General features: G+C 36.3%; 1 protein-coding gene across 1 annotated transcript in view; it reads right to left on the bottom strand.

Moving 5' to 3' along the window:
• LOC111055421 (ras GTPase-activating-like protein IQGAP2) overlaps positions 1-12,799 on the bottom strand; it is an 86,862-nt gene that overhangs the window by 21,321 nt on the left and 52,742 nt on the right. Inside the window, exons 25-26 of the mRNA XM_039420048.1 lie at positions 11,018-11,179; positions 8,607-8,786 (exon numbers count right to left, since the gene is read on the bottom strand). Of these exons, the coding sequence (XP_039275982.1) occupies positions 8,607-8,786; positions 11,018-11,179 (342 nt within the window). The remainder of the gene's footprint in view (positions 1-8,606; positions 8,787-11,017; positions 11,180-12,799) is intronic.

Raw genomic sequence — 12,799 nt, 5'->3', positions numbered from 1 at the left:
TCTAATGATGTTGTTAAATATTTCAAGTTCATTCAACTTTTATGAATAAAATGAAGTTGAAAGTTTTTTATGAATCTAAAAACGTGACACGAAAAAGTTAATAAGCTGGAAAAGCGTTAGTAGACAATGTTATACTATTATAATTTCAGATTAACCCTTAAAAAATCTTGATAAACCAATGCATCGCGATAAACCGATACCGATAAATCCGATGAATTTCATTCATTGTAAATGCACTGAACACATGCTGGTATCGAGATCGAGCACAACATGTTCTACGAGAATCAAAATATCCCATCCCCGAAATTCACAAGCTGATGTATAGCCAAACTACAAAATATAAACACGACCTAGAAAATGAAGAAACCTTAAGGGTTTGAAAGGGAAGGTTAGGAGGTGGGGTTTTTGCTTTTATATGGCAAAATAATTGTATTATTCAAATGTTTTGATAATTATTGTAAAGCAGAAACAGAAAGCTTGCATGTCAGAAAATGTTATATAATTTGACTATACGACACCATATGATTTTCAAGAATGCGATATTCTGCCTACTCTGTACTACAGCCTACGTCACGGCTGCAGTTCCCCCACTCCAATTGCATTTCAACGAAAATACTATAGATGAGTGACCAACCTTCTGTCTACTAACTTTGTGGTCTACCTACTTCCTTCCTCACGTACGAGAAGGAGGTTACAAAGTAAATTTCTCAAGGATGGGGTGGACCCCCTGTTAGTTTCTTAGAGAGGAGACTCATGCCAGTTAATAGAGCTGATATATAACTATACAGGGTATGAATTTGAAAAAAATCGGTCAAGTCATTTTTGAGAAAATCGTGATGGAAATTTAACAAAATTCATTCTTCTCAGGAATATTACGGAGCTCCTGCAATTTTCCCAGAAATGACTCATGTCAGTTGATAGGGCTTATAAATAGCTATTTATAAATTTGAAGAAAATCGTTAGAGCCATTTTCGAGAAAACCGTGAAAAACATGCTTTTTTAGTCATTATCCGCCATTTTGAATTGAATTTCATTGAATTTCTTATTGTCGGATCCTCATGGTATAAGGACCTTAAGTTTGAAATTTCAAGTCAATCGGTTAATTAGGAATGGAGTTATCGTGTTCACAGACACACCCACACACACAGACCCACACCCAAAAATCATGTTTTTGGACTCAGGGGATCTTGAAACGTATAAAAAACATGAAATTAGGGTACCTTAAATTTTTTTGAAAAGCAATACTTTCCTTACCTATGGTATAGGGCAAGGAAAGTAAAAACTACTAGGACTATCGGCTTGAATTAACATTGACAATTGGAACATGAACGCCCTATGCCTATACCATGGGATATCTACTTGTGCTATCTTTTCTCTATGATTCAACTGAATTTACTTCATCACATCAACAGTAAATAATATAACAATGCTTGGAATTTTCATAGCTCAGAAAATTTCAATATCCATAATTATTGTTATCCCATACTATTAAACGAGCAACTTCTGTTTATATGTTTGTATTTCACCGGATCTCGAAAACGGCTCTAACGATTCTCACGAAATTCAGAACATAGTAGGTTTATAATATAAAGATTCGATTGCACTAGGTCTAATCCCTGGGAAAACTCGCTGAATGACATTGAAAGGATAATTATTATTCATACTTGGAAAAACAGCTGATAATAATTATTTCGTCGTCTGTTGGTGATGGAAGTGAGTGAGCGAGTTCATGTGTGTGGGACTGTGTCAAAATTATGACTCAGCTATTGAACTTTTGCAATCATTCAATCAGGTACTTAGTTCCGGTTGCAAAAAAGCCGGGTTATTTTCAATCCTGATTAATTCCAGTAGATCCATCTTTTTAGAAATGGTCTTCTCTGATTTCGTTCACGTGAAGTTAATCAGGATTAATATTTTACAAGCTTTTGTGCAACTAGGCCTTTGTGAATGGGATTTTTTTGCATTCCTCTGGGAATTAATCTCAATTTATTGTGATTAGATAGAACATTTCTGAATGTTATTATAATTTCTTCTTTCGTAATAAATTTTTTATGCTTTTGTACTCCAGAGCGAAGCTCGGTCCCCGATATTTTGAAGCGAATAAGAGTGCTAGATATTGTCCAACCACAGATTTATTAAAAATCGAGATACCGGTTTCGGTTTTTACGCCATTATAAATCCGGTATCCAGATTTTTGATAAATTTGTGATTGGACAATATCTAATGTCCAAAATAAGAATGGTGCTGGCCTTGACTGCCTGCGGTGGATAGCTGGCGGAGAGTTGCCCCTTCCCCTTCCACCAGCCACAAGTGTCAATCATTTTCCCTACTATACGTTGCACCTTCCCTCCTCCCTTCCTCGTATTCTTTCCCTCTATCTCGCACACACATGTGAAGAAGAGGAAGAAGGATGGGATGAGGGGAGAAAGAGAAAGAAGAAGTTGAAGAAGAGGAGGGAGAAGAAGAAGAAGAAGAAGATTGATTGAGTACTTTATTTATGTAGATTACAATATATAATGGACGTATACACTCATACAATAGCTTACAACACAGCAAAGTTTTAGATGAATTTACATAGCATAAAGTAAGAAATTAGTTATTAAACTGTACAATGATATAAAAAAATCAATTTGGAATAACTATACAAGATAATATTGTAATGCATCTACATAAATTGGCGGAGCTTTGGACATATCAATGCCCATTCTTTGGAAAGAATATTGAAAATATCCTTCCCAGTAACTCTCTACCAAGAACTTTAATTCATTTATAATACTAGAGATTTGTTCACAAATAAAAATTTTGTAGAAGTTTTAATATATATGAAAATTCAAGAACAAATCATATGATGAATAAAGTGATGTAATTATGTAATCAAATAAAATAATATTATTGAAATAGAGTAGACTAATGGTGGATAAGGGTAATCAATATTCAGCAATATACTGCAGTAATGCAGTGGATATTCTAAACCAGGGGTGCGCAACATTTTGAAAGCAGTGGGCCTCATTACTGACCTAAATTCATCTCACGGGCCGCACTAAAAAAATATGAATTGAAAAGATATACAAATTTCAAAAAATTATCATAGTTTCATAATTATTTTTCATTATGCTCAATAAAATAGTGTTTGAAATTATGTGAATATGTCACGTCATTATTATCATATTATTATAATTATTTATTGTGTATTTTTTCAATGGGAAGATTGTCCTTGCTTATCAGTAACTAATTTGTAAAATTGTATTTGAAAATTTGAAGTCGCAATGCTCAAACTATTTTGCAGATTACTGTCAGTCATGCGATTCCTTGATTTTGACTTCACAATTTTCATTCTTGAAAACAATTGTTCACACAAGTAAGTGCTACCGAACATTGACATGATATTTAGAGCATGTTGACGGATGGCAGAATAATCCGACTTTGTGACATATTTAGAATAAAATTCATGGAGTCCAGCACTGTCACACTTTTCCTTTAGTGTTGAGTTGCACTGCAAGTCAATAAGTTCCATCTGCATAGGTGGCGGGGAATCATCAACAACTGCAGTGAATGGTTTTGAAAAAAGATTGATACATTTTTCTTGCTCCTTGAAGTCACGGAAACGTTCTTCAAATTGTCCTTTAAGTTCAGCTATTGCGGTACTATATCTTCCGATGCTTGTTGGATGTACAGTTGATAGCTTAGGAAAGTGAGATAGATTGCATTAATTCAACTGACTTTCCCAAAGTATCAGTTTACTTTCAAAAGCTTTGATGTATTGAACAAGTGTCGTTATTAGATTGTTTTTCCCCTGAAGGCGGGTGTTAAGATCATTGAGGTCATATCAGTCAAAAAAGCAAAGTCGCTTAACCATTGAGGATCCTTTAATTCAGGTACTTCATTGCCTTTTTGTGCCAAAAAATTTAGTATGTGATCTTTCAGATGAAAAAATCTCTCCATCATTTTTCCACGAGATAGCGCCAGCGTACGTCAGTGAAATACAATACGTCCCCATATTGGGCATCCAATTCCGCTAAGTAGGACTGGAACTCTCTGTGGTTGAGACCTTATAAAATTTACAGTTGTAACTAAGACTTTCATAACTTCTGGAAAGTTGAATGATTTGGCACACAAGCTTTCTTGGTGGATGATACAATGAAACTGCATGAATGATGATGGATCATTGTTTTTCTTTATATGTGCTACCAACCCTTCGTTTTTCCCTATCATAGCAGGAGCTCCGTCAGTTACTACAGCGCTCATGTTTTCAATTTTCAGGTTAAACCGATCTAACACTCCCATAACTTTGTTGTGAATGTCCACCCCTTTTGTTGTACCCTTCATAGGCTCAAGTGATAACAACTCCTCAGTTATTTCGAAATTCTTGTCAATTCCTCGAACGAAGACAGCCAGCTGTGCAGTGTCAGTTATGTCTGTGCTTTCGTCAATAGCAATTGCAAAAGAAACAAAATGTGAAGCTTTTTCTTTTTATGTGCTCTGCAAATCCTCAGCCATGTCTTCAACTATCGAATTGATATCCTGATTCATTATTCCAACTGTTTCATTAATTTTTGTTATGGGAGAGCTCAAGTAAATTTGAAGGTCGTCTGCATATGTATGGAAACTGGAGAATTTGATAATGGAAGAAAGGTCATTAGCATACAAAGTGAGGAAGAGAGGGTCTAATATTGAACCTTGTGGTACTCCATGCATAACGTTTTTCCAAGTTGACTTGTTGTCACCGACAGATACACATTGTTTCCTAACTAACAGATAGGATTTGAACCAAACTAACGAGTTGTGACTGAAACCAAGAATAGCTAACTTATTCAAAAGGACTGTATGATCAACAGTATCGAATGCTTTAGAAAAATCAAATAGGGTGAGGATGGTGCATTTTCTTTGGTCCATAGCTAACCTTATCATCAGTGACACGAAGCAGAGCTGTCTCAGTTGAATGGAATTTCCTGAAGCCTGATTGAAAGTTATGAAGCTTTCTACTGTTGTCTAAAAATTGTACAACTTGAGCATGAATGAGTCTTTCTAACACTTTGGACAATGCAGGTAGAATACTGATAGGTCTGAAATCCTCAACTTTATTGGGTGATGCAACTTTATTCAGAGGGCGAACCAGAGCAAACTTCCAGTTTTCAGGGAAATTGCCTTCTTCGAATGACTTGTTGAAAATGTATGGTTGGTAAAACAGCAAATGACATCTTCTTGATAAATTTAATAGGAATTTTGTCTACACCCATAGCATTACTATGAATACGTTGAATTGCTTTGAAAGTATCTTCTTCTGAGATTGGATGGAAATGAAATTTATCAGTAATTGGTATATCTAGGTTTGTAACTTGTTCTTCAAGATCATTGATATGATTAGCAATGACAATGATCACGTTGGTTAGAGTGTGAAACGAAATAGTCATTTATATTGTCCAATGGTAAGTCAATTTGGGGATTCGATTTCTATTTAACAAGCCAAAATTCTTTTATTCCCTGCCAAAGTGATTTAGAGTCTTGTCTATTGTTTGTCATGAACGAATTCAAGTACCTAATCTTTGAGTTCCGTAATTCCTGTTTAACTCTATTTCTAAGGCTCCTATACTCTATCAAACTGTCCAAGTCAAATGTATTTTTAAATTTTCTATGTGCTTTGTCTCTACGTCCCATCATCTTAAGTATGTCGTCAGTCATCCACGGTACTCGTCGTTTTCTATTAATCCTCCTTATCACATAAGGTGCATGTTTGTCATACAGAGTCAAAGTCCAATTCTCGAAAGTCTTGACCATGTCATCAACTGAAGGTAATGCTTCAATTTGATGTCAAGGAGTCTGAGCCACATCAGTCAGGAAAGCTGCTTCATCAAAGTTTTTGAAGTCTCTATAAGTGATAATTTTCTGTTCTGGCTTAGGTATCTTATGGGAAAGTACACAGTAGATCAAATCATGTCCAGAAATAGCTGGGACTGGGATTTGACCTGTTTGAACAACCTCGTTGGGATCACTAACAATGAGAAGGTCAATGAGTGTGTCTGATTCGTTAGTATGATGAGTTGGATCGAGAGGTGAAATAGTCATGCTTAGGCATTGGAAAATAGTAGTCAGTTGAAAGTTACGATTTGTCATGTTCAAGTCGGTGTTCATATCACCCATAACTAGTATACGGTTATAGCAAGGCATTTTCGAAATCAGTAAAATGACCTATTTTTGGTGGGCGATAACAACAACAATAAGAAGAAGAAGAAGAAGAAGAAGAAGAAGAAGAAGAAGAAGAGGAGTGTTGCGCCTTACCACTAGGCAAGTGGTATCACTGAATCTGACTATAGCAATGCCTATGCTATGCAGTGTGAGTACGGCCTTAGGCCCCATTCACACACAACAGACGTTGGGCATTTGACCCTTCCTTGTCTCTCTGAAGCTGCGTACACATATACGCGACTCCAACCCGCACCGAGCATGCTCCGCCCTCGTACCGCCCTCGTTCCACCATCGCACCGCAATCGCTCCGCCCCCGCTCTCTACTCGTACCGATCATGAACGTTAAAAGCTTGCCAAGCGCGACCTCTGTTATAACACGCTCTTCTCGCGTACCACTCTAGCTCCCCGGTCGATCATCAATATTGCTCTGCTGGAGTGACGTTCGGTTGCGGAGCAGAGCGAAAGTCTGTACGCACCTTTATATGAACAAATGGGCCAATGCACACAGAAGAGATGCGGCGCAGTAAGCCACAACTTCGCACGATGTGCGTTCTGTGTGATTGGGCCTTAGTCGCCACTATTTAAATTAGTTATTCATGAATGGAAGTGCAGGGTGGCCACCCATTTTAAAATAAAAAATTCAACAAGGCAACGAGGAGTTGTCTTGTCGTGTCGAAGGATTTATACTGAACCAATAAAGATGCGTACTTTTAAATTCATACAAGTTTTCATATTCATTTCATTTTCATGTAAGTCATAACATTCACATGATAAGTCATAACTCAATTCATGAGTAGTTCCCGGTTTTCCAGAGTGAAATTTCATATTTTCCAGGTAGAGTTCCGGTATTTGAGGAACAAGATACATTCGTAAAAAATGTATAATGGAAATCTTCAATTTGATCTTCCATGACAAATTGCGAATAGCGTATTTAAATTTCCAAGTATATTGATAATTTTTGACACTGCATTCTATTTTTGTGAGGAATTAGTACTCTTTTAACTTACTAATGTATGTGGAGTGCTTTCGGAGAGGGTCCATTTTCAATACTCAGTGAGTAGTTGAAAAACGAAAAATTCCTCACAAATAGACTACAATATCAAAGTTATCAATACATTTGAACATTTATTAAGTATTCTGAGTCATACTTTTACAAATGAAGCCATATATATGTATGTACCAGTACCATAGCCGATTCCGGCTTTCGGTGACTCTTCAAACCATGGAGAAAGTATCATTCCAAAGAGAATGAAGCCATAAAAATATTTAATTTTGAGATGTAATTGATTTATTATGACTAAAAATATGATCATTACAAAATAAACGATAAGCGAGCGCCAAATTTTTTTTCACTGTTTGATACTTTAAATAAGCTAACAAATCGATTGAAACCAGAAATTAATATGAAATCTACTAGGCCAACAGTCTTCAGTTAAACCCTTAGACCATAAATACTTTATTGTTGCACCAGAGGAACTGTTATCAGTAGATTAAGAAGCATTTAAAAAAGCATAGGCTAACCAAAAATTATAGGAAGTTTACTAATTAAATATGTTACTGTAATCTTCTTTACTAAATTAATTGAAATTTATGAAAAAATCATGAGTAATAGAAAAAAATCATGAGTAAAATGAGTAAATTCATGGAAAAATTCAAGGTATTTTTCCCGGTTAGTAGAATCATGAGGAATTCAAGGTTCTCCCGGTCCACATGTTGGCCCAGTCGCCGCCCAGACTGCAATGTGACCAGAGGTCAATTGGCAAACCACCCATCCAAACACTGGCGCTGGTCGTCATTGGGACAACATGCGGATGCCGCATGACGAATGTGATGTGGTGTTACCTGGAGTGTGACATAGGTGGCAGGCTGGTTGGACGAATGTGATGTGGTGTTACCTGGAGTGTGACATAGGTGGCAGGCTGGTTGGACGAATGTGATGTGGTGTTACCTGGAGTGTGACATAGGTGGCAGGCTGGTTGGACGAATGTGATGTGGTGTTACTGGAGTGTGACATAGGTGGCAGGCTGGTTGGACGAATGTGATGTGTGTTACCTGGAGTGTGACATAGGTGGCAGGCTGGTTGGACGAATGTGATGTGGTGTTACCTGGAGTGTGACATAGGTGGCAGGCTGGTTGGACGAATGTGATGTGGTGTTACCTGGAGTGTGACATAGGTGGCAGGCTGGTTGGACGAATGTGATGTGGTGTTACCTGGAGTGTGACAAAGGTGGCAGGCTGGTTGGACGAATGTGATGTGGTGTTACCTGGAGTGTGACATAGGTGGCAGGCTGGTTGGACGAATGTGATGTGGTGTTACCTGGAGTGTGACATAGGTGGCAGGCTGGTTGGACGAATGTGATGTGGTGTTACCTGGAGTGTGACATAGGTGGCAGGCTGGTTGGACGAATGTGATGTGGTGTTACCTGGAGTGTGACATAGGTGGCAGGCTGGTTGATGAGGGTGGCTTCGGTGAATTCGGTGATGAAGAAGTGCGACTCGAGGTCCTCCACTTCGCAGCACGAGCGCAGAAACTGTTTGAACTTCTCGTGGCATTCGACTAGAAACTGGTTCAAGCCCTGCAGATGAGGTGATTCTTCGCCAAACTACAACACAAACGGAATAGTTGAGCAATTGATTTGAAAAGAGACTGAAATAACAGAATGCAATGCAATTAAGAAAAAAATGAATGATGAATTGAGATGAAGTTATCAATTTATTTCTTTATTAATAATTTAATTGATTCAATCGAATGAAGTGAACAAAATTCTAAAAGCTCAAAGAAAAATTCAAAATAAAATTGAATCTCTATAAATTATTGAACTGAATTAGATTTTTTACGATGTGGGTAATGCCCATATATTGAGATTCACTTGAAACTATCATCACACCTTATAAATAATACCAACGCTACCCATTCAACAAATGCTGAAAATTTGAATTGAATATAACTTTAGGTAATAGAAAAGTGTTCAGCTTCATTTTGGTTTAAGAATCAGTCACAAATACGGTCCTATGTAACATAGGATAAGATGGACTAGACCGTAGAGAAAAGATAGCATAAGTAAACATCCCATGGTATAGGTCGTTTATGTTCTAAATGTCAAGCCGATTACTGTCGACTACTGTCTATAATTACTTTGTTGTTGGTGTGAGAGCGTAAGAACGGTACAGTATGAGAGACTACCAGCGTCACATAACTTCACGAAAAAATCTGGTGTGGCGCACTCACACAACTTTCCTTGCCGTTATGAAAATTGATCACCTGACGCTAGTGTTCCCGCGCATCTCAAGTCTACTATTCAAAGATTTGAGCCAGCTGGTGACAGGGCAATAACGCTGGAGACACACATGAGGTCTGCTATCTCTTCATAGTGAATGATTTAATAGAACAGTTGCCAACACTCACTTGACTCACTCACTCGCAGAACTAAAAATTTACCAGACCAAAAACGTTCAAATTTGGTAATTTTTTTCTTATATCAATTGATATAATCCATCAATAAAATAATTTTTTCATAATTGGATTCTAAATTATGCTTTCATAACTGAGATCAGATTTACAAACCTGAAATGGCGGCTAATTTGAAAAGCTGTGATGCACCAATCTGAACTTCAAAACAACAGCAATTAAGTTATTCGGTAGGTATTCTATTCCAATTTCTTTTAAAAATAATAGAAAAAAAGAAATCCTATACATAATAGAATTTCAATGAAAATAATTCTGAAATCTTTCAATAATATTTATACCGGTATAAGTGTAGGCCTAACCTATTCCGGTAAACTAAAGCATGCTAGCTCTTACTTGAAATTAAAGGCTACCATTGAGGTATTTTAGCGCGAGATATTATATAATATATATATATATATATATATATATATATATATATAATATATATATATATATTGTAATATTATAGATTACAAAAATCTTCAAGACCTTTAGTATGTAATAATCTTCCAGGTTGTCCCCTCAATGGCCGATTTCAATTCCAAGTATACTAGCGCTGCATGTGAGTGCATGTGAGTCTATGCATCGTTCAACGACCAAACAGCGCCTCGTTCAGAGCCACGTTCATTCACCGGCTTCATCGTTCACTCACATCTGTTTTGTTGCATGTTAGACAAGAATAGCAACACTATTGTCAATCGTACACTGTCATTAAAACGTGGACCTCACTATTTAATAGGACTATGGGCGTGAGAACAGTGAAATTTGGAGTATACACGCCCTATACCATGAGATATATTCTTATGCTATCTTTTCTTTATGACTAAACTGAGTAAGGGCCCTAATACGCAGCCATAAGTATGCTAGATTTCGATCGACTTCTATGAAGCTGTGACTACATAATTATATGATACTACATGTTTGGACTGGTTTCACACCATACGTATATGATGATCATTCTCTTATGAGAAAAAACCTGGCATAAAATTCACTCATTAATTTAATGTTTTAGTTATTTCTACAGTTCAGTTCACAGCCACGATTTCAACGATTTAACCTGAATAACTTAAATTAAATAACAACCTATAAACAAATCAAAATTATAACCGCGAATTCATTATTTAAACTTTGATCTTAGATAAATTCGACTAGATGATCATGCTTCGAATAGATATAATGACTGAAGACGATCTCACGATCTCTGATAACTAGTATATTTTTTGATAACTAGTACCTCTAATATCTAGTATCTCTGATACTAGATATCCAACTATATGTTATACTACATAATATAACTGTGTTATGTTGAATGAATGAGAATCTACGAAGTATGAAAGAGTTTTGCAAGTTGAAGAAGCAGTGTCAGTGGCATGAATTGGTACTAACCCCTTTCTTGGAGGCGGCGAACTGAAGGATTTTGGCGATGCTGGCGAGGTTGTGGCGCTGCGCGTTGGTGAGTGGCGGCTGCTCGGCTGGCAGCACGTCGAATGCGTCCGGAGCCACAATCGCCGAGTTTATGAACCGGTAGTAGATCAGATTGCCCACTACCTAAACCATAACAATACATGCCCATTATACCATAGCGTTGCATTGCATCTTAGATCTATCACATAATCAATATAAATCGTAATTGAATTTAGAACAATTTAAAGCATCAATTGCAATGTTCTTGTATCTCAAAATGTATCACATGATACATTATCTCTATTGAATTCACCAGCTTTCCAGATTTGGTTCAAACATACAATGTGGAATCCGCCCTTTAATTAATTGAACCATATCTTCTTATTCTTATTTTCTCCTGTTTTTTCTTCTTTTTTCCTCCTCTTTGTTTTAATGCTACTCCATCATTCTCTAATTTTCTAGTTTTTATACTTCCTTTTCTAGTTTTCACACAATTTCTTCTTCTATTATTTAATCTATTCGTTTCTCCTCTTGGACTTTCCAATTTTTTCTCTTATCTCTTCTTCTCTTTGTCCTCCCTTATTCACTCCTTCATACAGTCTTCACTTATTTTTCGTTATGCTGTACCTATTATTGGAGCAGACTTCTTCCATCCGTCCATTTTTCTATAGAAAAAATACATATATAGAGAATATAAACTTTATTTGTCACAATAACACAAACAATACAGTTTGAAATACAAACAGATTCAAAATAGGAATAGAAAAAAAAGAACTATAATGAAAATATAAATGTGACAAATGTACTGTGCGCAAAGAAATAAATTTCCGTCCGCGCTCAGGAGTATCAAGAGATAATCAGTTTATCTATATGAATAAGAAAATAAAATATGAAAAAAGATTATAAAATTACTAGTACAGAAATAGCAAATAACGTAAACAAAACTATAGTCCGTGAGATATTACTTTCTACACGGCTCTCTCTCGAAGACAAAGAGGCCCCAAACTCTTTCCCTCACCAATCACTCCCACTACCTAACAGCATTCTCCCTACTTTTGTGTCAGCATCGAATTGTGAGCAGCAAGCTGACTCCTCTCCACTCACCTCTCTGTCCATGCTACAAACTGTGCAAGGAGAAATCGGTTACCCCTCTTCATGTTGAAAGTAAGGTCTTTCGGACTATAGTTCAGAAGGTTCTGAACACAATAAAATGTCCTGATTTCCATCATCACTGTATTTACACTATTCAAATATCAGCACTAGAATAGTAGAAACTCTTCAAACAAGTCTATGACTAAACGTGTTCAATAACATCAAAACCATAAGCCAATACAATTGATACGGTATAGAGAGTCGGTTGGATGTGAACGGACGGAAGTAGTCGGCTCCAATGAAGGTACATTAGTTATTTTTCATTCATATTTTCCAAATACTTTTAAAAAACGAGTTTTTTTGTTCATTCTATATTTTCTAATAAAGTATTCCAATAGGGCTATTTAGATATTTAATAATAATTATAGAAAATTACTAGTACCATTTTTATATTTTTATAAAAACGCAACTAGTTTCTAGCACTTTTCAGGTGTCAAAATTTTGATTCTAGCAAATTCAAACAAGACAGAGTCAATTCTCACACTAAAAACGCAGGGTTCAACATACAGTGAAAATCAAAGTTCAAAAACCTGAAAAAAAATATAAGATACACAAAAACAACTACAATATACCCACTCAATATTCACACTATTACAATAGTAAAGATGATGA

The sequence above is a fragment of the Nilaparvata lugens genome, chromosome 2, assembly GCF_014356525.2.
Source record: "Nilaparvata lugens isolate BPH chromosome 2, ASM1435652v1, whole genome shotgun sequence".
NCBI classification, from domain to species: domain Eukaryota; kingdom Metazoa; phylum Arthropoda; class Insecta; order Hemiptera; family Delphacidae; genus Nilaparvata; species Nilaparvata lugens.
The sequence above is the reverse complement of the archived record's forward strand: the minus strand, read 5'-3'. Positions and strand labels throughout refer to the sequence as shown.